Below are 25240 nucleotides of genomic sequence, written 5' to 3'. Positions count from 1 at the left end.
TGCAAGAGTCTGGGATCCAGCAGGACTGTACGGATAGTTTGTGGAAAAATTCACAAAGGGCATGGTGATGATGACGTCTCCTTACTCCAAGCTCTTTCTCAGTACGAGAGTGGTTTCAGGTCTCTGTGTGTGGACATCTTGTCTTCTCCAGGTCTCCCAGTAGACAGAGGGCAGTTCCCTTCCTCATATATATGGTATTAATCAAGTTTGTTAATCTCTTTACTTAATGAGCTACCCGTGGCTTTTACTGCTGCCCATTTACATAGTTACGAATCTGTATTTGTGGACTTGTACTTCTTTATTCTGTATTTTATAAATGATATCTTATTAGAACAAAATCTAAAAGTAAAACTCGCCTATACTCTGCACCTGAAAAATGATGGGTTTTCCTTAAGCCTGGCAGATGACAGAAGACAGCCTTTATATGACTAGTCTTCCCATACAGTGACTAGTATAGCACAGAAACAAGAGACAGGAGCAAAGGGTTTGCACCACCATAACTCACTGTCTTGAGATGCACTAAGAGTTCAGTACTTTTTGTTTAACTCTTCTGATTTTATCTTCATCGGCTGTTTTTCCGGCTACAATTTGACATATTATGTATCTATAAAGGGAGCCTGGGCTGGGCATAGATAACAGTTCTTTGGGTAGTTAGGCAATTGTATTTCTAATTAAAAATGAGCAAATTAGCATTCAAATTTAGACATCTGAGTTGTGAGCTTGATTTACATGAATCTGCCACTGTAAAACACATCTATTCTTCTGTGCTGATAAAGCCTTCAGAGTTCCAAGTCAGAGCCAGATCATATGCCAGGATGGATTCACCCAAGCAAAGACCCCTTGCAGGGTTCTGTGAGGTGTCAAGAGAGCCAGCTGCTGGCCTGGCCCTGATGACATCCCATTCACAGTCAGGGTCTGACTTGACATTTCCATTGCTTCTGAGGAACCGTGTTAACCACGGCACCCCATTAATTGCTGGCATCCTAGTCAGCCGTATGCACGGGATTTTACCACACAGAGAACATATTGTTTGCATCTAATTGGGGTAAAAATCCATTTTTTGTGGTTTCTTGTCCCACCTTCTGTCAATTGTCATATTTAGTGAGAAGAAACATTAAAGTTGAAGGAGTCAGTAATCACCGTGCTCCCTCTCCTTGCCACCCAGCTTATCAACCTCTCACACAGAAGATGGTGGCTCTCTAAAGCTCCCAGGCCTTCACGCTTTCTGCAGTTCACTCTCTATGTTGGCGCGTGCCAGCTTTGACAATGCAGGCTTTTCCCTCTGTGCATTTTTTTCTATGTCTTGAACATCTGAAAACGGATTTACAAGGTCATCAAGATGGAATACTGTAAATATACTTGATTCAGGTTGACTTACACTGAGGATTACTTGCTTTCTTTCCTACTGTCTTTTTTTTTTTTTTTTTTTTTTTTTTTTTTTTTTTTTTTTGGTGGGGGCGGAGGGGGCAGTGTGGAGAGCTGTATTGTGCAGGATAAACCCAAACAATGGTGATGTGATTTCATGGCAGTCAGGAGGAAGTCATTCTGTATTTATTGAGTTGTTACCATGTACATTCAGCACACAAGAGTTCTCAAGTTTACAGTCATGAGAATGCTGCATTCAAGTGGATGTTTGCATTTATGTGGAGGTGTGTTGAGATAGAAACAGAAGAAGGTTATTAGCTTCCATTAGGTGGCCACCAGAAGGTATTTAGAGTATCCTTATTAATAACATCGATGAGCCTCAGTTTTAACTAAGCAATGGCTGGATGACAAGGGTAGCTCATGCAAATGTATCAGCCACAGAAGTCCTTTGTCTCCGCATTGGTCATGAATAACCCTTGAACCCAAATTTTGAAGAGATTGCTGTTGTTTATAGCCACATAGCTCTGTAGAAATAATGTCTGTTTCTATGGCTGAAAACAGTAAGAAACATTCCTGTATCAGCCACTCTGTTCGAATCCACCAATCAAATCTTAGTGACCCACCCTGGTGGCCATTTGGGAGGCTGAGGCAGTAGGATAGAAAGTTTCACAGTCTGGGTTTAAATGGTGTAAACACAAGCTTCACGGTGGTGTGCACGCCTTTAATCCCAGCACTCAGGAGGCAAAAGCCAGCAGATCTCTCAGTGTGATCTTAATGTCTGAAATGATACCAAAGACTAAAAGAGTATCATTGTATCCTTATACAAACTTTTAGCTAAGCAGTGTTCTTTAGAATATGAATAGTTCTGCTTACTTCCTCATCACTAGAAATGCCATGTTGGATGGGTTGAAGGGATTCTGGCCAGCTCTAACGTGGAAAGCATGGCATTTCTAAAGCTAGATCCTGAGGGCTATTCCCTATTAGTTCTATTCCACTTTTGGCCATTTGGTCCCAAAATAGTTTAAACACATCTTTTCTTAGAGTTTTCTTTCTTTTGCCTGCTTTCTCTCTCTCTCTCTCTCTCTTTCTTCTTTCCTTCTCTTTTTTTCTTCTTTGATCATTATAGGGATTTTAATCTCATTCTATTGATCTTATCTCAATGCCTGGCTAGTCCCTTTCCTAATATCGCTCAGTAATTCCAGAGTGAGCTCCTTCTCTGGCTTCAGAGGTTTGGTGGCCAGCACACAGCCATTGTTAGCGCTGTCATTTATTCCACCCTAGCCGGTTCTTAGCAAACAATATGCCCGGTATATGAAAGCAGCTGGAGAGGAACTTAAGGTGCCTGCCTTGACCTCACCCTAACCCTCTGGGTGTTCCTGTTCTACTCAGGGAGCCTCAGCAAGCAAGACAAGAGATGGCTGGCACTCGGCGGAGAGGTGACAGAACAGCGGCATCCTGGCCAGTATATTATTTTTCCCAGATTGTTGTACCTACTTTATGTCTCACCCACAGAATTTTAAGTTACCCGTGTAATGTTTGGTAACTAGTGAGAGGAGACGTGAGAAACATAAGCAGAAGAGGAATGTCAACGTGAGCTACAGAACCAGGAAGCCAAAGGACTTTACCAGAGAGAGGTGGGATGGTGAAATAGGGACGCTGCTTCTCTTCCCTCTAGGATATGCCTCCTTCTTAGTCACTGTGATAAAAAAAAAAAAACAAAAAAAAAGTTAAGACTAAAGTATGAACCATCTTGTCAGATGATATTCAAAGAGAATGTAATGCACATCCAAACAAGGAACCGTAAGAGTAGCTAGCTACAAAGTTCTCTAACGAAACAACAGAACTGCATCTGTCATGTTGGGATGTCATCCCGTGGAGCTAATGGAACACAGGAAATAATTCCCAAGAACGTGCCAAAGAAAGTAATTTCCCACAAGAACCTGAAGAAATATACTGCTATAATGATGCCGGCAATAGCTGATAATACTATTCATAAGCCTTCACTCATCGTGCGCTTTATGGTGATTTCCATAGCGAACAACATCTTTTTCTGTTTCTTCCACCAGACAACTACAACACCTAATGTTCCAGGCCTAACTACAAAGGTGTCATGTTGGATTCAGAGCTACTATTTGCATAAGTGTCGCGGGTAGAGGTGTAGGGGTTGTGCCGAGAGCTCTGTAACTCACATTAAAGGAGAGGCAGGGAACATTGGTGCAGGGGAGCTGAGCACACGTCTCTCTGGCAGTCTGTGCATTCCTTACTGTGGCTATGGAACTGTGCTCAAATGAGAGGCGGCGTGGCTGCTGGCAGAGAGACTCCCATCCCTGGAGCTTAAAGCTAAGCCTAAGGAGAAAAGGTTTCCTTTTAAAACATAACTATCAAGAGGATAGAACTTTAGACAGCATGTTTTCAATATTTTCTACCCATTTTCCTCATGTTAGCATATCAGTTCTTTCTTTTGGTGTGATTAATATGTGCTGTTTATGACAACACATTAGGCCTATTATTTTATTTTTCTGTGACAGCTATATCACTTAAGCTCTCAGTGTCTATCACAACTCCCTGGGGATGTACACACTCATGGTAGCAAGGGGTTAAACCTCAGGTACTGAACACTGAAATAAAAATCAGAATAGCATATACACATTTTTATCACTGCTTAGGGGTGTAGGACCTAAGAGATCATCAAGAAACCAATGTGAGCTCTCATGGTAATTTCTCACCCTCAAGACCACAATTGTTTAGCATTTATAATCTCTGTGACCTACTAAATAAAATCAGAGTAATCAATCCAGAATCCTCTATAAGGATGCAAGGACCAAGGAAATGCATGAAGATATTTTGAGACCACAGCCTTGAAGTCTTTCTGGTACTGGCCTCTGCTCACAACATCAGAAGAGTCACTGGCCACTGCCCAACCGCACCTTGGTCACCACCTCCCCTCTTCGTGGGGCTCCTTCCCAGCCTGGATTGAGAAAGCTTCTTGCAGGGCTGGAGAGTTGGCTCAGTGGTTAAGAGCACTGTCTGCTCTTCCAAAGGTCCCAGGTTCAATTCCCAGCACCTACATGGCAGCTCACAACTGTCTGTAACGCCAAGATCTGACACCCTCACACCAATGCACATAAATTAAAATTCAATAAAATACTTAAAAAAAAAAAGAGAGAGAGAGAAAGCTTCTTGCAGCTTTGCCTACAATTCGGGATGACCAGCTCTTCCCATGGATGCTTCTAGCTGGTGCCGTCCTTCTTCTCCACACTGAGCCTCCCACCCACACCACTTTCATATTTCCTGCTACTCATCAGTCTACTTGCTCCACACATTTAATACCAGACAAAGCAAGTCTACGTCCTTGAGATACTCTTACTTATAGCGTGGTCTTCACGGAGGAAGAGTCACAAGGCTGTTTCTGTATTCCCCCAGTCGCTGCCTTCATCTTTGAGCAACATGATTTTTCTCCCCTGCCTCTTGACAGTAACTCCAGCTGCACTTGCACTTAGTCAAAACCCAGGTCTACTTCCTTTGTGAACCCCAGTGACATATTCACCTTCACGGATATTTCTTCCCCACTTTCTCCTTCATACCTCTTCCTGTTCCTTCTGATATTAGAGATATGGAAGATAGTGCAGCTATTACTGAACTGCTTGCCAGTAGTTGTCCCTGGTCACTGAGACTTCTTAGACTAAAAACTCACCTGGTCTTTGACATTCCCCTGTGGCCGCCATGTTCGCCAGTGCTAGTTCTTCACAGGACTGTGTGAATCCCCAGAGGATGAGCTCCTTCTGGCTTACTTACTATAGTAGTACCTGCTCATTAGGTAGAACACAGGTGGTCAAGCCAAGTCTACGGTGTCTGCTAATGTTGGAGGAACCCTTACATCCTTGCTATACCAAGGGGAAGGAAGGAGTACTGCTTCTTCCTGGCCTGCCATTCCTTTCCCACATCTTCTTTCTCTGTGGCCATGGCAGATGCAGCTCCACAAGTACAAGCGGAAGCAGAGAATATACACTAGTAAACAGACTGCTCTACTTCCTAAAGGTTCCCCCCTCCCCGATCTCTGGGTGACTGTCTTACAGTTCCCCTTATTTGGTCCTGGGCACTAACAAACGCTAGGGGACTCTGAGGAGACATCTCTTCACTCACGCTGAGGACTATGTGAGGGGACTATGATACCAGTTACTCAGTTCATGCCGCGGCTTCTTTCTTTTTCTTTCTCCAATTTTCTCTGAAGTGGGATAAAGACAGGGGAGCTGGCCTCAAGTTGGAGACCACCAGCCAAGCAATCACAAGAGGACGGCTGCCCTTAGCTGTTGGCTGCTGTCCTTAGAACAACGAAGATGAATGCAGGCAGTAGGCTGAGAACTCCATTACTATTCAATGTACAAGAAGAGAATGGAGAAGGAAGGAGAGGGGCGCTCGGGACCGAGAGAGTGAACACACCAACTCTCCCACGCACGTAAGACACAAAACTGGAGCTACAGCGGGAGCTGGAGCTGCCCCTGTCAGCCCTCGCTCCATTCTCTCCTCTTCAACTCTTGATAATTCTCTTTTCTCCTGCCTTCTTTTCCCTCTTGCTCACCAGTCATCTTCTCTCTCTCTCTCTCTTCTTCCTTTCTTCATCCCTTAAGGGACAAAAAGGTCCCAATCCACAGGCCTTGATGGTCTCCCTCCCGGACCTTCCATCCCCCACCTTTCCCTACAACTCTCAGCCCTCTGCCCGGAGTTCAACTTCAAGTCCCAGTATCTGTCCCGGTCCATTCCCCACTGGGTGGAGTCTCTCAGAGGACATCTATGTTGGGCTAATATCCACTTATAAGTGAGTATATATCAAGCCTGTCTTTCTAGGTCTGGGTTATCTCACTCCAGATGATAATTTCGAGTTCTATCCATTTGCCTATAAATTTGAAGACTTCCTTTTTCAATAGCTGAATAGTATTCCACTGTGTAAGTGAATCACAGTTTCTTTATCCACTCTTGGGTTGAGGGACCACATGAAGCAACTCACCAAGACTCTGACAATTTTGGCCATGAATGATCTTTAAAACCCACGTTATGAAGACTACACCCACAAAATTCTCCATCTGTGTAGTTTCTAATCTAAAGTAGCACTCAAGTCTGTTTCACCATGTCCTGTCATAAATCAGGTCCAGCTCGACATAGGGAGACACATGTTGCTCAGTAAATAATACCACAAATAACTGTCACCACAGCCCTCCAGGTGCCCGATTCCTGCCCTGCACTGTCCTTGCAATACTTTACACAACTATAAACTGTGGTTAACCAATTGCACAATAACATCAAAGGATTACCAAACCCTGTGTAAAGGAGAGCCAACCGCCTCTTTTTACTTTCCACCTGCCCTTTATAGAGACCAGTTTTAGTTTTATTTTCACATTTATTTAAACATTCCTGATTTGTAATCTTTAAAAAAAAAAATTCTCCACTCAACATGTAACATTTTACCTTTTTCCTCTTGAGTTAATAAGATCTCTATTTTTTTATACAATTATGAAATTATTCACTTTTCTGTATTTTGATGAGGTGATGGAACTTGAGGCTTTACATATACTAAGCATATGCTCCACAAATGAGCTATAAGCCCAGCAGCCATTTTACTTTCCCAGAGTTCCTCTTGAACATATTCAACAGTGACACGTTGTCACATCCTTTTGGCTATTCCGCTCCTGGTTTAAAGTGATATTCAAACAACCGAAATCACTTTTCCTCAGTACTCTCTGAGAACTTTTGTTTTCTCTAGATCTTAGCCAAGACTCTTCAAATGTTCATGTTAGCTGGAACCACAGGTGGATTCAGTGAGAAACAGCTGGGAACATCGGAGCTCCAGCTCGGTCTTAGCTTCAGTCAATAGAGCTCCTCATGTGTGTTTGGCTCTGGTATGAACAACGAATTCCTCACTGATGAAGCAGTATTTGAGGATCTTCTTTAATGTTATATTAGATAGTGTCTCCCAAGCAATAATATGGATCTGTTTTTGTTGGATGAGAGGTGATGAGAAATCTGGTTGGTCAGCCTTTTTTCCAATTTATTTGTCCTTCTGTTTGTGAGTACAACTCATCGCAAGAAAGCCTTCTGCGTTCCCTAAGGAGTAGCACATCCCTCTGCCATCTGCCACCGGGGTGTTTGCAGGGCTGCCTTGGTTGTTAGCTTAGATGAGTCTGTAGAGCAAGACATCAGGTTCTCAGTAGGTGTGCCTGTGGAAAATCTTTACTTTCATCATATAAATCTGACAGTTTTCTACCTCTGAAGCATGGAAATAAACAAGCCCTTATGAAGAACTGCACTCTTGTGGGCCCGTACAGAAAAGTGTGCCTGTAGGTGGGGTTCATGAGTTTCTTAGGAAGTACATAAAACAAGCAAGTAAAACTAGATTTAAAGAACTCTTAGGGAGACTTCAAGTTCAGAAGTAGGCATATTTAAAAAAAAACAAAACACAAGTTCACACAGTAATGATGGCTCTCATCTATACTGCGCCTGTTCAATACGTCTTGGATTGAAAACAGCTGTGTGACTCTTCTGCTTCTAAGATGTGGTTGAATTTATTTCCTGTTGCTGTATGACACTATCACACACTTCTTAACATAGCAAATGTTTCTTAACTCACAGATCCTGGTGGCGAAACAACACTAAATGTGTTAGATGCACTACAAAGAGGACTCTGTCCTGGAGGATCCACTAAATGGGAAGGAAGGCGATACATAGGGCCTGGGCACTGGCGCTGGATAAGCAGGTAAGGCCGTGTTGAAAAGACAGGACACTGAGCTAGAGGACGCTAGCCACCATCATTGAGGACTACGAGGCACAGAGAAAGCCAGCTACTCAGTTTTTCCAAGTTCCTTAAGAATTTTGTACAACGTGTTTGATCATAGTTAACCTTGCTCCCCAACTCTTCCCAGATTCAGACCCCTTAGTTTCTCACCCAAGTTCAGTGTCCTCCCCACTGCCTTTTGTTTTTTCAACCTTTTTCTCATCAAGACTTAAGTTGTGATACCAAAATATTCTTGCATGTGTAGCCTTCCACTGAGTGTGATGGCCTTATAGGGATCTAAACTTTCAGAGAAAACTTCCCTTTCCTCTCCCTGAGGTTAAGGATAGCCAATAGCTAACCCACTTGGGGTGGAAGCTCATAGCCTGCTCCCATCTCTGTGCTGCGGTTCAATCTGGATTAAACTTACACAGGTCTTACCCAAGCTGTCACCATTGACCATTGCTGGCTGTTGACGTGATATTCTCTCTCTCTCTCTCTCTCTCTCTCTCTCTCTCTCTCTCTCTCTCTCTGTGTGTGTGTGTGTGTGTGTGTGTGTGTGTGTGTGTGTGTGTGTGTTAAAGTTGAACCAGGTTCTGTTTAGTTGCACAAGTTTTGATAATTTAAATATTAAAAGCTAACTTAAGCAGTTTGTTTTTCTTATATAAGACCCTTTGGCCAGATGTACAGACTGTATATAGAAATTACTATTTAAAAATTTCCTGGTGGAAATTGTGAAGTTACTCACTGAACACAGCTTTATATTCCTAAATGAAACTTACAATAAAAAATTAAATCAAAATGAGATAATATTGAAAAACAAAGGAAAGACTTATATAAAGGATGTAAATTTTAGCTCCAACTATTAAGCTACAGGAACTCAAATGATACTGTACTGACACCTGATTGTCTAGAGTGACGTTTGCCAACTTAACAAAGATCTATATTTAACTCTAAAAGTTCACACTATTCTTTTGTCATTTATTATTCTTTAGGAGAAAAGGCATATAAAATTACTAGTGGACTGTAAAAGCAACTTTTATTCTCCTGATGTAGTTGCCATCTTGGAGGCTTACTGCTAAAGAAGCTCACCCTTTGTAGCTCTTTCTGAACTCTGGCTGGCTCAACTCAGCTGTTCTGGCTTAAACTCCTCTCCAAGCTGATTGGTTCAAACTGGCTTCTCTCACTTCTGACTGAATTGCTCTGATTGGCCTCAACTAACTCTAGAAATCTATTCTAATCTTCTCGCTCCTTCTCATTCTCTGGCTTCACTGGCCTCTGCACAAACTCATGAATGAACTCAACTCCATTGCACTGCACTCACTCAACTGAACTGCATCGAACTCAACTTCCTCTCCCTGAGCTCTCCTAAATGGCCTCTCTTTCCTGTGCTATTCTCCTGAGAGTTGAGTCTATCCTATTCTGTCAAATCTTTCTCTTATTCATCACTTTGTCTGTCCCACAATTAAATGTCATTGTGTGAGATTAAAGGTGTTTACTAAATGCATGTCTGCATTCCAGCCAGATCACATAGACGTAGAAGGTCTTTGGATGTAATTGGAGCAGCTATATTACTGGATTAAAATTTGTCCACAATGGGCAAAAGGGGGAAATCACAGCATGGGACAATATCATGTTTACACACCTGTTCTACATTATTTAAGGATGTTTATAACCATTTTAGAACAGAGGGAAGCGGGTAGTTCTGAGGAAGTTTAATGATGCATAGAGGAATATATGGTCCAGAAAATGACCTTTGAACAATTAAATGATTCAGTGAAGAACCTGAACACTGGGAATTTTTTCAGCAAAAAAGAATCTGAGATTTGGTCATCAGCAAAATTCAAAATATATCCAATTATTTCTTATTGGTAACTGGCCACATTAATCATTGTATTTACTTTGCAAACATTTGAAAAATAGATGTCGTGACTCTAAGGGATTATGTCCTTTTTCATGAGTTTTACTGAGTATTCAGACTGTATTTAAAAACACATTTCTTGAACTCAAGGTTTTCTCTCAGAAAAAGAAACTGATTTGGCTTAAAGCAATCATCTGCATGGGTAACCAAAAGCTAGACTAAAGCCACGGTAGCAAAGTACAAGTAGGGATTGGAAAGATGACAATGCAGGCAAAAGCACAGACTGTTCTTGCAGAGGGCCTGGGTTTGGGTCCCAGTGTCCATGCCTAATGGCTCAAACCATCTTAATTACAGTTTCATGGGGCCCAACACACTTTTCTGGCCTCCATGGGCATGTGAAATCATGTGCATAAACTCGAAATAGACAGACAGACAGACAGACAGACACACACACACACACACACACATACACACACACACTATGTATGAAGATACCCAGGAATGATGGTACTCAAAGTAACCCTGAACTCAGGATGCTGCAACAGGCTGATTCCAAGTTTGAGGCCTGGATACATAAGAAGACCCTGTCTCAAGCATAGGGGGTTTATACTGAAGTAATAGTTCTGGGTTTTCTAACACATATTTTTAAAAGATTGTGTAATACAAGGCCTTGTAGACATAGAAAGTTATAGATGTGCAGTAAAAAAGACAGCTTTCTGTCTTGTTCTGACTTTGTCAAGCTTTTGGCTATAAGGTAACAAAACCTTAACCTTCCTCATCTCTAAAAGACCCACAACTTCTTTCTTTTGTGCTTTTTTTTTTGTTAAAGTATTATAGGTCATTCAGATAAACACATAATATTTGTTTCTTAAGCATCCTTGGTTATGGTGATCAGGGGTACTCTGTTTATTTTGCTTTTCTACAATAATATTCTCAATGAAGAAAATAAATTTCAGAGCTTTTAAGATTTTTTTTATAAGATCCTGAAAAGTTTGTTCTTTTACTTGAAGAAGGAAGTGAGGCACAGAATTATTGTTCTAGACACTTTAAAAAAGTGATCTCAACATGGTGGTGTACATTGACCATGAGTGATCAAATTATAGGACATGTTTCATACATACTTGTCAACTGCATGTGTCCAAGCCTGCCCATTACAGGTGACATTAAGAGGCCATCTAGAGATCTTAGAGGGACCTCACTATCTACAGTACATCCTTACTCCCAGAGAGACACAATCAAACTCAAACTCATAATCTCAAAGAAAACATTATTGTGTTCAGTTTTGATTGGATATAGTCATAAAGAGATAGATAAGTACGGATGTTACATAGATATAGATACATAGGTGTCAATATAGATACTGGCAAGATAGATCAAGAGGCAAAGCCATTAACTGCCAAGCTGAGAATCTGTATTCATTGCCTAGACTCATATGGCACAAGAAGAGAACGGACTCCTACAAGTCATTCTGTGACTTTCACATGTGCACTGTAGCATGAATACATGCATGCACACACACATGTGCACACATGTATACCACACACTAAATAAAAAGGTAGTAAAAAAAAACTTCTAAAATTATATATTGGGTGCCCAAAGATTTTACCTGGAATTATATTTGAGAATAAATGACATTTAAGCAGATTTGGAGAGCTTATCATTATAGGACAATATTTACCAATGTCACATGAGAGTTTTACAGGTCACAGTGGGAAGCAACATCATCCAGTGGTCAGCTGGACATCTTGACTGGTGTGGATACTTCTTCAAGTGCAAGAGAATTTTCCAGAATTAGAAAGTAATGAAGGCAACATCTTGGTGGGTAGATTAGTGGGCTTTCTTTCCTGGTCTTTGGATAGATGGAAAAATAATGGAGACATTTAAATCACCAATCCAATCTTCTTTAATGAAATTACTTGGCAGACTTTAATTGTCTGGCCTCCGTAGGGGATCAATACTGACTGCTTAAGGAAGCAAGTCTCATTAGGTAGTACCTCTTGCTGAACTACGTAAACAACCATAGGAAACATACTGAGACTATGTATGTGTGCCTGCCCATGCGCTTGTCTGTGTGGTATAGGTCAGTGCTAGAAGCCTTGTCTATGGAAGGCCCCGAATTCAAACTCCAGAACACACACACACACACACACACACACACACACACACACACACACACACACACGACACAATCACAAGAACTTATTTGTGATCCAAATTTGTATGGTTTCACAAAAGTACTTACAACTAAGAAGATTTTTTAAAGGTGAATTATCAAAAGGTGAGAACTTTAATGTTGTACCCTCTATTTCTTTTTAAAGGTTCAAGCAAGGATTATTTAATGATCTAAGTGAGTGCACGTGTGTTTGACTTGGCTATTTCTGTTAATATCAGCCTATCTCTCAGACACATGTTGTCTGCATAGACAGAGGGAAGATTTAAGAACAGTTGCATATCAATTGACTAATTGCAATGAATTCTGAAGGAAGAAAGAGGTTTCACTGGGCATCATTAAACTGTCAAGAACTATACATTGCTAACCTAGACACACAAACAACCTTGAGTGACAGGTGCTATTGTCCTCATTTTACAAGTAAGAGAGCTAGAGTCCAAGAGGTAAAGTGATTTGCCAGATTGTTTAGCTCATAAACGTGAAAGCCAGGTGTCAGGTACCAAATGTTCTTTGAAAAACCTATGCTCTTTTTACTACTTTCCTCTACCACCGTAGTAAAGTTTTCCCCTAAGGACCACAGAGTTATAGCTGCCGCTCTGTCGGCTGAAAGGCATATCTAAATGTCACAAGTTTGAAAGGCAGAGCTTCATGATGAGAGAAATGTAACCATGAGTTTGGGGTGCAGTGTAAAAAAAAAAAAGCTCCGTGAGTGATCTTGTGCAACCCACTAAGTGTTTCGTTGGCAGTTACTCTTTAGCGACGCACTGGTGGCAGTTAGAAGTAGAGGGGACAAAACATCCCTGAGGAAAACGCAGCTAAAGAGAAAACAAAACATTTCAGGTGCTTTACAGACATTGCCTAATCCATTTTCTGACGTCCCTGTGAGCTATGCAGAGCTACTTGGAAAGCAATCCCAATTTACAGACATTTGCAAGTACTCCACCGGACAGAGGAAGGCCAGATGCACCTAGCAGCAGTAACTCACCTGCGGCCTAGTGTGGTTTGGACAGTTCAGCTACAACAACTCTAAGTGAATTCACAACCATTGCTCTATCTTTACCTGCCCAATGAAAATGTGACTGCCACGTTGGCTACGAGGCTGTGAAGTCAAGAAAGTCATTTATAGTTTTCTTTTCCGCGTTCCAGTCGCCACACTCTGATCTAGTCAATGGTTATACTTCCTCTACCTTAAGACAGTGAGAGATAGTCACGTTTACCTTCCCCAAGGGAAAAGGAGAGTGTGAGGAAGAAGAAGCTGAGACCTATAGGTGACTCTCAAGTGTAACAATCCAACGACAAATAGTAAATATGTGAATGTAGGCTGAAAACCCAGGACCTACAATTTTTTGTTTAAAGTCTTTAAATGCCAACTATTGTGAAATATACTTGCAATCCTAGCACTGGAGCGGTGGAGACATGCTCATGTCTGGCTTTATTAGGCTGCCAGCTTAGCACTACTTTCTGAGTTCCAGACCAGTGAGAGACAGTCTCAAGAAAAAAGATGGACAGCTCCTGAGTTCTAACACTAGAGACCGTCCTATGGCCTCCATGTACAAAGGCACACAGGACAAGGTATGTGCAATAATCAATTAAATCCCAAATTAGGTACAGTTTACATTTGAATGGATGAGCCATTTGCATTGTTACAAGTAGTAACCAATTTACAATAATGTAAACTAACTCAAGGACAATAAAAGGCCCCATAGAACCAGATCATATGTATAATGATTCATATGGATAATTTTTCATTGAAAATACTATAGGTTTGAGGGTCTTTCACAAGTTTTGCCCTAAAATAACACATACATACATATATGTATATATACATACGTATAGTATTTTGTTGTTTTCTAACACATAAGATTCCAAGTGAAGGAAGCGATAAAGGAGATGAACACAATAACTGTGTGATCACAAGTGCACTGCAGTGTATCTTCCCTCTAAACAGAACTGATGATGGTGTCTCCATGCCTGCAGTATGACAGGCAAGGGAGACAGCTGTTCTTATTGGCTTGGGCTTTCTGTAGAATGGGTACTTAAGCACAGACAGGAACAAAGTATTATGAGAGATCTGAAGAGGGAAAGATTTATAACCCCTTAGGATCTCTAGGCACAAATGAATGGAAGCTTCATTCAAAAATGAACCTTCAAACAATGAAAAAAATGAAATAAGCAGAATAAATAGATTGATGGGAAGAAAAAACAGTTCAAATCAGGGGAGTTGAATTAGCTGTTTTTTTCTCATTGCTATGATCAAATTCTTGACAAAAGCAAACCAGGGGGAGGAAGTGTTTCTTTTGGCTCAGGGTTCAGGGATGCAGTCCAGTGTGAGAGTGAGGGCAGTGGCAGCAGGCCTGGGAGGCTGCTTCATCTCTGAGGATCAGGAACTAATGACTGAGTCTGAAACGAAGACAACTTGTAATCCCCTGGCCCAATACCTAGCGGGGCTAGGCTGACAGGCTAAGCTCCTGTCTAAAGGACTTTACAACCTCCTAAGGCAGCCATGCTGTTTTTGGAGCAAGTGTTCAAGCACCCAAGGCTGTGCAGGCATCTCACATTTCGATTGAACAGGAACAGAAAGAGAAACAGCATAGACTGACCATGCTACTGGTTTCCAGTTTAGCATAACTAGATAAAATACAAGGAGAGGAAAGGGTGATCTGCATCTGATCATACTATCTTAAACATGTTAAAAGGTTGGAAATTCATTTTGTTCCCTGAAGTACTACCCAGGTTTTAAAGTAGGGAAGTGACAAGGTCAGCTATGTCAGCAATTACAGAAAGAGGAGAGGAATGCGAGCTGGGAACAAGAAGAGGAAGTGGGAAAAGAGAGAAGAGATTTTAAAAGTCAAAGTATCAGACAGGGGCCATTAGAAACCTTCTTGCAATGGCTGGATCCTGAACTGGGGGAGAGCACTGGGGAGGAAGAGCACACACTTTGGAGAAGGCAGAAGGAACAGAACATGGCCACTCTTAAGTAACTCCATCTTCCTAGGTGGTGTACAATTAAAGAGCTGAGCATGTATCTTTCCACCGTACATAGGTTTATCTATAATTATGTGGTGTGCAACCAATGTGCTCTCATGACTACATAATTTGAGGCATCCATGCATGCTCAAAGAATGAAAAATAAGTTCATCCATGGCTTGGATGCTCAGTATCTAAATGTCTTAATCTTGATGAGCTCATATCAGTAGGGGAATCTCCTATCAAAACACTTCACACTTAGGAACAATGAATAGATGCAAAGTCTTCTTGTAAGTAGTTTTGATAATGTCATTTTTGCTGATTTAAGATATTTTAGTGATCATTATATGTACTCTATTATACACATGTGTATATTGCATATATGTATGTATAATATATATTGCATAGACACATATTAATTTTAAAAAGATATATCTGTATGTATCTGTGTACGCTTGTGCATGTTCACAGAGGCCAGGAGAGGGTGATGGACTCCCTGGAGCTGAAGCAAAGGGTTGTGACCCACATGGCTACTGCAAAGCAGCTTGTAGTTTTACAGAAGACTAGCTCTTAACTGCTGAGGCATCCCTCCAGCCCTGTGGCTGACACTTAATAGAAGTTTATGAAAAACAGTATGCAAGGTGTCACTCTACTGATCTCTCCAGTGTTTAAATATGCAACAACTGGCTGTGCCTAGAACCCTAGCTTTCAGGAGGCTGAGGCCAGTACTATCTAGTGAGACTGTGTCCACTCCCCACCCACCAAAGCAATAAGAAGTCTAAAAGAGAACAAGAATGACCGTGGTGTGTTCCTCTCAGGAAGTCTGATGGTTAAGAGAAAAGACTGTGGGGTGTAGTAAGAAGTATCTGAGGTGTGGAACATTTGGCAAACTGTGAAGGGGGACATGGGCACAGATAGAAAGTGACATCTTCGGGAAAGGGGAATGAGGACATTTTCTTTTAACTTGAATGGAAAGGACAAAAAAAAAAAAAGAGTAATTTGGTAATTTGTGTTAAAATGATAAACAGTTGAAAGAGACATCAGATGTTACCTCTACTTTTCCTCTCTTCTCCGCAGTCCTTAATGTCGTTAGAAAGGAAGTGACCAGCTGTGGGGCGATAAACACTCTAGATCCTTTAGGGTTAGGCAAATAAGCAGAACAATGTTAATTCCATGACTGTAGTATTCAGTAAGAGAAGGCACGTGTAACTAAAGCAAAGCTAAAGCTAGAGAGGGGCGACCCATGAGATTTATGCAGAAGACGCTAAGAACAATGTAAACATTTGCTTGGATAATCCAGTGAAATGATTAGGTGTGTAAGTTAAAAGTACATAGTGGAAGGCCAGAGATGATTTTAAACCAGAAATGCCAACAAATGCTAACCAAGAGCCATGCTACTGGGGACAACCAGAGGATAGCTCTACAGGGATGTTATAAACACAGGAACATACCCTGGCACAGTCTGGTGTGTGTGTGTGTGTGTGTGTGTGTGTGTGTGTGTGTGTGTGTGTATAAAAGGTAACTTGTCTCTTAAGAGCGACGGGGACCCAACTGATGGTGAGGTGATGCTAAGGCCACAGGAGCCACCAGAAGCAAATGGGACCTGGCTAGTACTCTTAAGAAGGGACTGACAAACAGGTCTAGGGAAGGAGTGAGACTTGGACAGGTGCCAAGTAAGAAGTGTAGGAAGCTACACAACAGTCTATAAGAACAAAAAGTGCCCTTCGGATTTAACAAGAGCGCCTTGCTCACAGCACTGGTGAAGAACTGTGGAGGTTGACAGCACAGAATGGAAACCAAGCCAGTGAAAAGCGGCAGCGTAACCATTCCTTCTAAAAGAAGTGGAGAAGCAAACACTGGAACACAGAGGCCGTTGGTAGTTGTAATTAAAGAGGGACACTTATCAGTGGTGAGGCAAGCAGCTAGGAGAGAGGGGATAATTTACAGATGACAGGGGAAAGGACATCTGATGTGGCAATACTTACCAATGGGTTAAAAGTACCAGGAAAGGTAGAATGATAGGCTTTAAAATAGAGGAAAGGAAAAAGGCGAAAGATTTATGCGATCTGAAGAGAAACCAGAGTATAAGGAAGGATAGCAGGCTACCAAGAAGAGACTTGATACCCTATGAGCATATAAAAGGGGAGGTAATCCCCCTCAGGCACAGTCATAGGGGAGGGGAGTAAGGGGGAAATGGGAGGGAGGGAAGAATGGGAGGATACAAGGGATGGGATAACCACTGAGATGTAACAAGAATAAATTAATAAAAAAATAAATAATAAAATAGAGGAAAGGAAAAAAGGGATTCCCAGCTACTTCTATTATTTCCGAAAGCCTTCTGGAGTTCACAATTAAGGAGAACACTGGGTTTGTTTATTTTTGGCAGGCATTATACTAACCCTGGTTACGGAAGGTGGATCAGAAATTCTAACTTGCTGTTGGTGACATCATAGAATTCACTAGGATGTGACTGGCAGGCCACATATTGTTAGCCCGGTTATCTGGTTGTTACTGTATCTGATTCAATTCTGCCAGCATGTGATCAACCTCAGATCAGAAGAAAGAGGCAAAATTAAGCAACCATTTGCAGGCAACAGTGCCTAAGTGTTTGTACACTTATTTAACTTTATTGCTTATTAGCATTATGACAGTGATGTATGTGATTTCATTTAAGCGACAAGAATCTTTCATATGTCGCTCGTGGCTGGAAGTATAATTTTTAAAAAATCCTTCCATGGAGAGGATGGGAAAGACTCAACAGGATCTGTGAGTCCCTTCTCTCTAGCATTCTAGAATGTTGAGAGGGACCTAAAGGCACATGCTTGGGAATGGCTGAAAGCTGTAAACACACTTGACAAACACCTCCAAACTCAACAATGACTCATTCTAACCAGACATTCTGGTCTTCAGGGCATCCTGAGAGCAAATATATGATACACATTCGGTCGGGATTAACAATGCCTTTCAAAGGACACGGAATGACGGCTCTATTGATGATCGCAAAACATTAACCAGGTTTTAGGAGCCAGGGTTGTCATAGGCATCCAATGTGCCATCGTGGCCAGCCTTTGTGTAATCAGAGAGAAAAATGGGGCTCTTATACTGACAACTTCACGAACTTAAGCCTCTGTGGGATACTTACTACCTAGTATTGGATGTATCTAAAAACTGGGCAACTGGACAAACAAGACGTTACGAGTTTCAAGAGAACCTAGCCAAGGCGGTTGAGGAATAATAAGTACAGATAGGCTTTATTCTTGGGTCGAGGATTCAGACTTGTAGCCAGCATCTTAGGTGCAGAACTGGCCAGATAGGTAGTGGGTGGCCTCCCTTTAAGCATCTAGGACCCACGACCAACCGTAGGCTGGCACGGGATTTAAAAAAAAAAAAAAAAGGGTGTGTGATAAGGAAGCAGGGAGTGTACTTTCTTCCGGATAAGTAGTTCTATTGTCCCAACCTGGACTAGGTAGCTGCCAGTCCACCTGGAGACAACCCCAGAGCTGGCATCTGGGCCTTGGCCCACACCCCCATGTCTCTGCAGCAGCAGCCGCCCGCCGCCGCCGCCTGTGACCCGGTGACCCCAGGGGCCCATCTGGGCATGGTGACCCCGGAGCCCCGGGCATCCGGACCCCCCTCACAGGCGCAGCCGCTATTAAGGCAGGAGGCTACCGGGGAGCAGGAAGGGGAGGAGACAGGCGGCCAGGGCGCCTGGGGCACCGGCACGGCGGAGCAGCGGCGGCGGGGTTGGGGGGAGGCCGAAGAGGGCCCCGGGAAGGCCGGCGGCTGCGAGGCCACGGACTCGGGCTCCCCGGAGGGCGGTGCGGGTGACGGGCAAGGGAGCTGGCGGCTGCTCCTCGGCTGGCTACTGCGCCGGCCGCCCCAGTGCTGCCCCTGCGCGGCGCCCCTTCCCCGCTCCGCCGCGCACAGTTGTCATGGAGGAACCAAGATGGCGGCTCTGGCCTACAACCTGGGCAAGCGGGAGATCAACCACTACTTCAGCGTGAGGAGCGCCAAGGTGCTGGCGCTGGTGGCCGTGCTGCTGCTAGCCGCGTGCCACCTCGCGTCCCGCCGCTACCGAGGTGAGCCGGCCCCCCCTCCCCCCCGCCCGGGCCGGCCGGGGAAAGGGGGGCGGGGAGGCGGCGCCGCGGGCCCCGAGCGCGGGGAGGCCGCCCCCCGCCGCAGCACGCCCACGCGGCCCCCGCGGCGTCCCACGTGCCCGGGACCGACCCTGGCGGGCCGGACCCTGCGGCCCTCGGCCCCCAGCTGCCCGCCCTCGGGTCCTCCTCCTGCTGCAGCTGGGCTCTGGAGCCGCGCCCGGGCCGGGCGCGCAGGTGGTCGGGCGAGCGGGCCCTGGGGGGCAGTCCCGCCGCACCACCTCCAAGACGCCAGGGTCGCACACCTTGCGCCCATGGGAGGGGAATCTGCCTTCTGCCCTTCAGCTTCAAGGCCCAAAGGCTGGACAGCTGCTTGGGCCGCCCAGTTTGTTTTGGCCAGAGGGGCCACTCTGGCTAATGATGCGCCCCTCGGCCCACCCCTAGTCCCTTGGAGGAGGTGTCACCAGGCTTTCGTCCACTTTTCAAGACTTTGGGTTGCACACTTTTTACAAATAAAGTCACTGAGGCCAGATTTGGGGTTTTGTTTGTTTGTTGAAGAAGTTAGGAGTTGACAGGAGTAGACATGGGCAGGCGAAGCAAGTAGCATTTTGAAAGCCGCCCTTCAATTTGGCTTTAGACACTGGTGGCAAGCTGGAAAAGAGAACTGTGACCTCGGCTCAGAAGGAATTATCCTTGTGTACTCAAGGGATATTTGCATGTCTTTTTGGTTGATTTTTCCCCCCATCCTTCTTTATGAAAAATGGCACCAGAACAGACCCTGACAGGAGGATCTTTTATTTTTGACCCTTTTTACCGTTAAAGTTATTATCTGGACAGCTGTTGGTGACTGTGAGATAAGTAGTCAGGTGGGATGCTCACGTGCACATTAGCCCTAGGCCCACTTTGGCCAGGTCTCCAGTCACCAGGGTGCTAGAATTTAAGCTGTCCTCCCATTTCAGGCGACCTCTCAAAGTAGAGGCCATCTTGGCCAAACTCAATGCTTTGTTTCTGCCTACTCTTTGAGTTTTCCAGATCTCATATATTACATACCATATCTGTATGCTGTCTTACAAATGTATTAAATCCAACTGAAGAGATAGATTCCTTATATCCTTGTGGCTATTTTCTATAGGGTTATAGCAGATGGCCTGGCAGAGCCTTTGCTTATCTACAGCTGTTATCAAGAACGCCTACCGTTTTCATATATAAAATACAATTAACAGTGTTGATGCACGGGGACTTTTGACTTGGAAGACATGTTTTATTTTATGCTAGTTTGACTGTGTTTTAACTCAATGATATGTTTGTGATACCAAGTTTGTAAGTGTACTGCTGTTGTTCTAAATGTGAGCATCTGCCCTGCCTACTTTTTTTTTTCATTGTGCTCGTTGTCATTTGATGAGCTTGCAATACTAACTCTTAAATTTAGATCGTATTTTGCATCTTGTCAAGATCTGTCATCAGCAGGGAAAATAGAATGTCAGATGGCCCCATCTGAGTCAGGGTAGCAGTCTCAGATCGTAGAGCCTCCTCCAGAAGCGAGTCATCAGTCTCCAAAGGTCCTTCAGTGCCTTGAGTGTGAAGCAGTCCACCTGCCATGTAGACTTTCCCAGATTGAATGTCAAGAACTTGATCCCCTTATTCCCCTCCCCTATGACTGTTCCTGAGGGGGATTACCTCCCCCTGTATATGTTCATAGGGTATCAAGTCTCTTCTTGGTAACCTTCTGTCCTTCCTCTGATAAAGTATTAAAAAAAAAAAAAAAAAAAAAAAAGAACTTGATCCACAGTCTGTTCATGGAAAACAACATATCTTACCAGGAACGTTTTAGCCATCCGTTTGCCTTGGCAGCATCAAACCATGTCAGGTGCAGTGCCTTTCACAGTTCAGTGTGCACTTGAGTCTTTAGAACAAGAAAAAGACTTTCTATCTTAGATGAACAGTGGGAAAGGAGTAAACTATACTATACGTGGATGTGTGGGCATGAACATGCTTCATGGAAGGTACAGTGAATTTGAACGCATATGCGCACACACAGACACACCCCTCTTGGTTTGAAAATTATTCTACATGAGAGGATTACACATTTTAGAACGTAAAGCTTCCTGATACTGTGCATTAAGTTGAGCACTACTGTATGCAAGTAGGGCCTACGGGCTTTACATACTTTGTTCCATCTTTACCGCCTCTGTGAGGTACAGTATGCCATCTCCCCCTCTCTTTAACATTTCTGTAATCAAGAAGAGTCTTTAAGACTTTGATTGCATGTCAAAGTTTAATTGGTAACATTTTTTTTCCTGCTATGAAAAAATAATGATGTGTCTTAGATTCAGTGAATTAGGGAATTATTTACATTTTAAAGAAGGTGCCAGAGAGGTTAAGTAAATTGCCTAAGAATTACAACTAGTCAATGGCTGAGCTATGATAGTTCCAGTTAGTGTGCCTGGCGCCGTGATGTTACAGACTGCCTTTCTTAGAGCTTGGTGGAAGGCATATGGGCGATGAAGTAAAACACTAGTGCTAGATAGTTCAGAGGTACTAATTTCCCACCAGTAAAGCCTTTTTCCTTTGTTTTTCTCTGATGAAGAGTTACTGTTCGAGAAGTCGCCTATATAGAACTTCAAAAGGGTTGCTTTTATTACCTAGTTTTCCTCTCATTCTTCCTAAGTGTTAAGCTTATAACTTAAATACACCTTTGCTTTTTCTCTTTTCTTTGTCTAGAACATCCTCTCTTCCCTTGAATAAAAATGCTTTTTTTAATGGCCTTTTTTTTTTTAAATGCTTGACTCAAATGTTACCTTCACAGAAGTAGGGCTGAGGAATTCATTTTCTGTCAAAGCAACTTGAACATGCTTACCATGTTGTACTTGGGAGAACTGATGTTGTCCTACATACACATACACACACACACACACACACACACACACACACACACTATGAGCTTCCAAGTATCTCCTAAGCATTTTTAAATACTCATGGCCTACCACACAGTAGGGCCTCCATCCCTTCTGGGTGAGTAGATGAGCAAAAATTATTTCCTTCTATTTTTCATTTTGCATTTGGTTTGGTTGTGACTCAAAGTGAATTCTGTGTTCTAATCTCAACTTTTGAAAGAAGAGTTGAATTATTAATATTTCATATAGTATGTTAGAATGAACATTAAAATACTTTCTTTAAAAAAATCTCCATTAATGGTATTTTTCTAGAGTACAGACACGGTTTCCGACCAGAGGCTAGGGTCTGAACCCTTAAGCAAAGTTTTAAAGTGGCAAAGCCAACTTCCAGTGTTCTAAGCTTTTTGAAATTTTATCCCAGTGTTAAATATCCTCCTGCCTCTATTCCCAAATGCTAAGGTTACTGCGCACAGCTTTCTAAAGAAACATTTAAGTGATGTTCTCAGCATGGAGTAAGCTTGCTGAATCTGAGACATGTTCTTCTGCGGAACATGCTGTATGAACACCGTATGATGTGTGTTTTCATGGTGGAGAGTACGCAGCGCAATTTTAGTAGGATGACTCAGTCTAAAGGCAATGAGTGTCCAGAGGTATTTTCATCAAAGGAAAAGGCAATGTGCAATTTATGAAGGACGTTGGAGGTTTTCTTTAGTTCTTACTATATGTTTTCAGTTTCTTGGTTTGCTTGTTTATTTGGTTTGTTCTTACTTTTCTTTCTGTTGTTGAAAAAAGTCATGCATAGAAATTGAACATCTGCATCCACTAACGAGAAAGATTATTCTAGTTTTAACAGAAATAAGAAAGAAGTAAACATCCATCTAAATAGCTTGAGTATTGGAGCCAGCTTTTTTGGAATTGCCTTTTGAAAGTTGTATTCCCGGTTTGATTTCTCTGGGTACTTTGCATCCCAAGTTGGAAGTATTAAAGTAACTATCAGATTTACATTACAGAATTGGAAATAGCAACCATTATTTCTTCACATTTTTTTATATAGTAGAAAGAATTTACATCTAGTATACATAATAAAAATATGGCAGGTTATCATATTTTGGCAACTAGACATACATTTAGTGATTTTATCTAAAAGTATTTGCTTCCTAAGAAAAGAGAATGTGCTTTAGAATATGGAGCTTTAGAGAATTTTGTAAATCGTGTTAATTTATTTTTAATTAAATTCTACGAGTTCTCATTCCTGTTATTTTTTATTTCACTGAATGTGAAAAGGCCAAGTCATCACTGAGCAGTTCGCACTGACGTATGAAAGCAGGCTTGCTCCTTGAGAGACCATTTGCCTCTGAAATACTCTGTTGGTGGGGCCTGGCTACTGATCTCTTCACGCCGCCTTTGCTTCAGGGTTTCCCAAAAGTAGGTTCAAGACATTAGGCCAGGTATTATTCAGTAGATGGCCCGAGCAGCCAGGTGTGGGCACTAGTACAAAGAATGAAGAGAACTGTGCGTGCCAAGCATCTCTGGTGAATATACTTTAAGCTACGGGCATGATGCTTCCATCTCCACACAGGGAGACATGGAGAGCTGATTAGAAAGGCCTCTTGTTTAGGCTTTTACTAGAAAATAAAAGGACAGAAACACGCTGCAGGTTCACTGCCTCACCGTTGCAGCTCATATTTCTTTAAAAATTAGTTGCTACTAACTCACAAGATGGTTTTATACCCATGTCTAAAAAGGTAGAAGTGCAATAAATATCACATTTTCGTTTTCATTTTAAGCACACTCTAATTTATAATAGTATTTTTGCTATGGGACCATCATAAAAGAATACTTGCAGGAGGGCTATTTTCAGGGAAATATCTTAATTGTGTTTTTCTGCAATTCTTCCTTTACTCACCTGTGGTTATTTTTATGCTTTAATTTTGTTTTTTTAGAACTAGAATTAGATTTTTGAAGCTGTAAAGAATTGAGAACTATTTGTATTTAGAAATATCTTATTTAAAATTTTGAATATTACAAAAAATCTTGCATAGAGTACATTTATAACTACAAAATTTAAATTATTGGTATCCTGAATTTCTTATACAGTTTTCCACCAGCAAGACAGTGCAACATTGTGAATTTTTCCTTCCATTTTGTTTGGGACACTGAAGCAATAGCATTCTGTGTTGACCCATATGCCTGCCTTGCACATTTATTCTTTTTGTATGTTTTATGCCAGAGAAGGTAAATGAATAACTAGACTGAGAAAACAAGGCATGATGGTGAGGCTATTATCCAGAGGCAGACTGTCCCTGTGCCAGGCAGGCAGCCCTGGACTGGATCCAGCAACCCACGCAAACAGAAACAGCACCAACTTTGACTTCCTTGGGTTTTACCCCAATGCCTCAGTACTGTTGCTTGTCAGTCCTGCAATATTCCTTGAACTAGAGCCCTTCGTACAAACTAGTGTTACTGTAAATCAAATTTAGTTTGCTGTTAACTGTTAATAAGGAACTAGGGATTAACTTAAACTTCTGTTTTGCTACAATCCACAGTGAAATGCCAAATATCTCCCCTTTCATCTTTTTGGTCCCATATGTTTGACTAAAGTTAAAAAAAACAAACAAACAAAAAACAAAAACAAACAAACAAACAAAGGCCAAAGGATGAAGATTTGCCCTCTCAATTTGTGAGAGCCAGGGGGATTTCCTAGCCAGGCAGCTCTAAAACTAAGCTTAAACCAGGTTCTAAGGCATGCTAATGCATACATGATCAAGAGCACATAAGCAGTTGTAAAGAGGTCATTCCCAAAGTCCATCTTTTAGCCCTTAAGCTTTTATTTTTCTCACTCAGAAACAGGATTGACAACGTGGAAGTAGAAGGAATCACCAGGATGGTGGCCCCAGCATTTAGGGGACAGAAGTCCCTTAGAGTCATCAGAGAGACTTCCTCTGCTAGCAAATGGGAGTGGTGCAGAGACTCCCAGCCAGACATTGTATGGAAAGTCTAAATTGGAGGTCTTCAACTGATACCTCCCCTTGGAGGTCAGGGAACCCCACAGAAGATGGGGAGGAAAGATTGTAGGAGTCAGAACAGATAGAGGACTCCAGGACACATGGCCTAACGAACCAACTA

The 25240-nt window shown here is 42.4% G+C and overlaps 1 protein-coding gene and 1 long non-coding RNA gene across 2 annotated transcripts in view; one reads left to right on the top strand and one right to left on the bottom strand.

Annotated features, from left to right (window-relative positions):
* Positions 1-6761: 6761 nt before the first annotated feature.
* On the bottom strand, positions 6762-17477 carry LOC311600756. The gene is made up of 4 exons (XR_014780353.1): positions 17112-17477; positions 16178-16260; positions 11668-11838; positions 6762-7541 (listed from the first exon to the last, which is right to left on the bottom strand). It is a non-coding gene; the product is annotated as an uncharacterized lncRNA (long non-coding RNA).
* Positions 17478-18215: 738 nt separating this feature from the next.
* CASD1 (CAS1 domain containing 1) overlaps positions 18216-25240 on the top strand; it is a 42359-nt gene continuing 35334 nt past the window's right edge. Inside the window, exon 1 of the mRNA XM_084785416.1 lies at positions 18216-19205. Within this exon, the coding sequence (XP_084641542.1) occupies positions 18656-19205 (550 nt within the window). The 5' untranslated portion in view covers positions 18216-18655. The remainder of the gene's footprint in view (positions 19206-25240) is intronic.

The sequence above is a fragment of the Acomys minous genome (genome assembly GCF_964271855.1).
Source record: "Acomys minous genome assembly, chromosome: 6".
Classification (NCBI taxonomy): Eukaryota; Metazoa; Chordata; class Mammalia; order Rodentia; family Muridae; genus Acomys; species Acomys minous.
The sequence above is the reverse complement of the archived record's forward strand: the minus strand, read 5'-3'. Positions and strand labels throughout refer to the sequence as shown.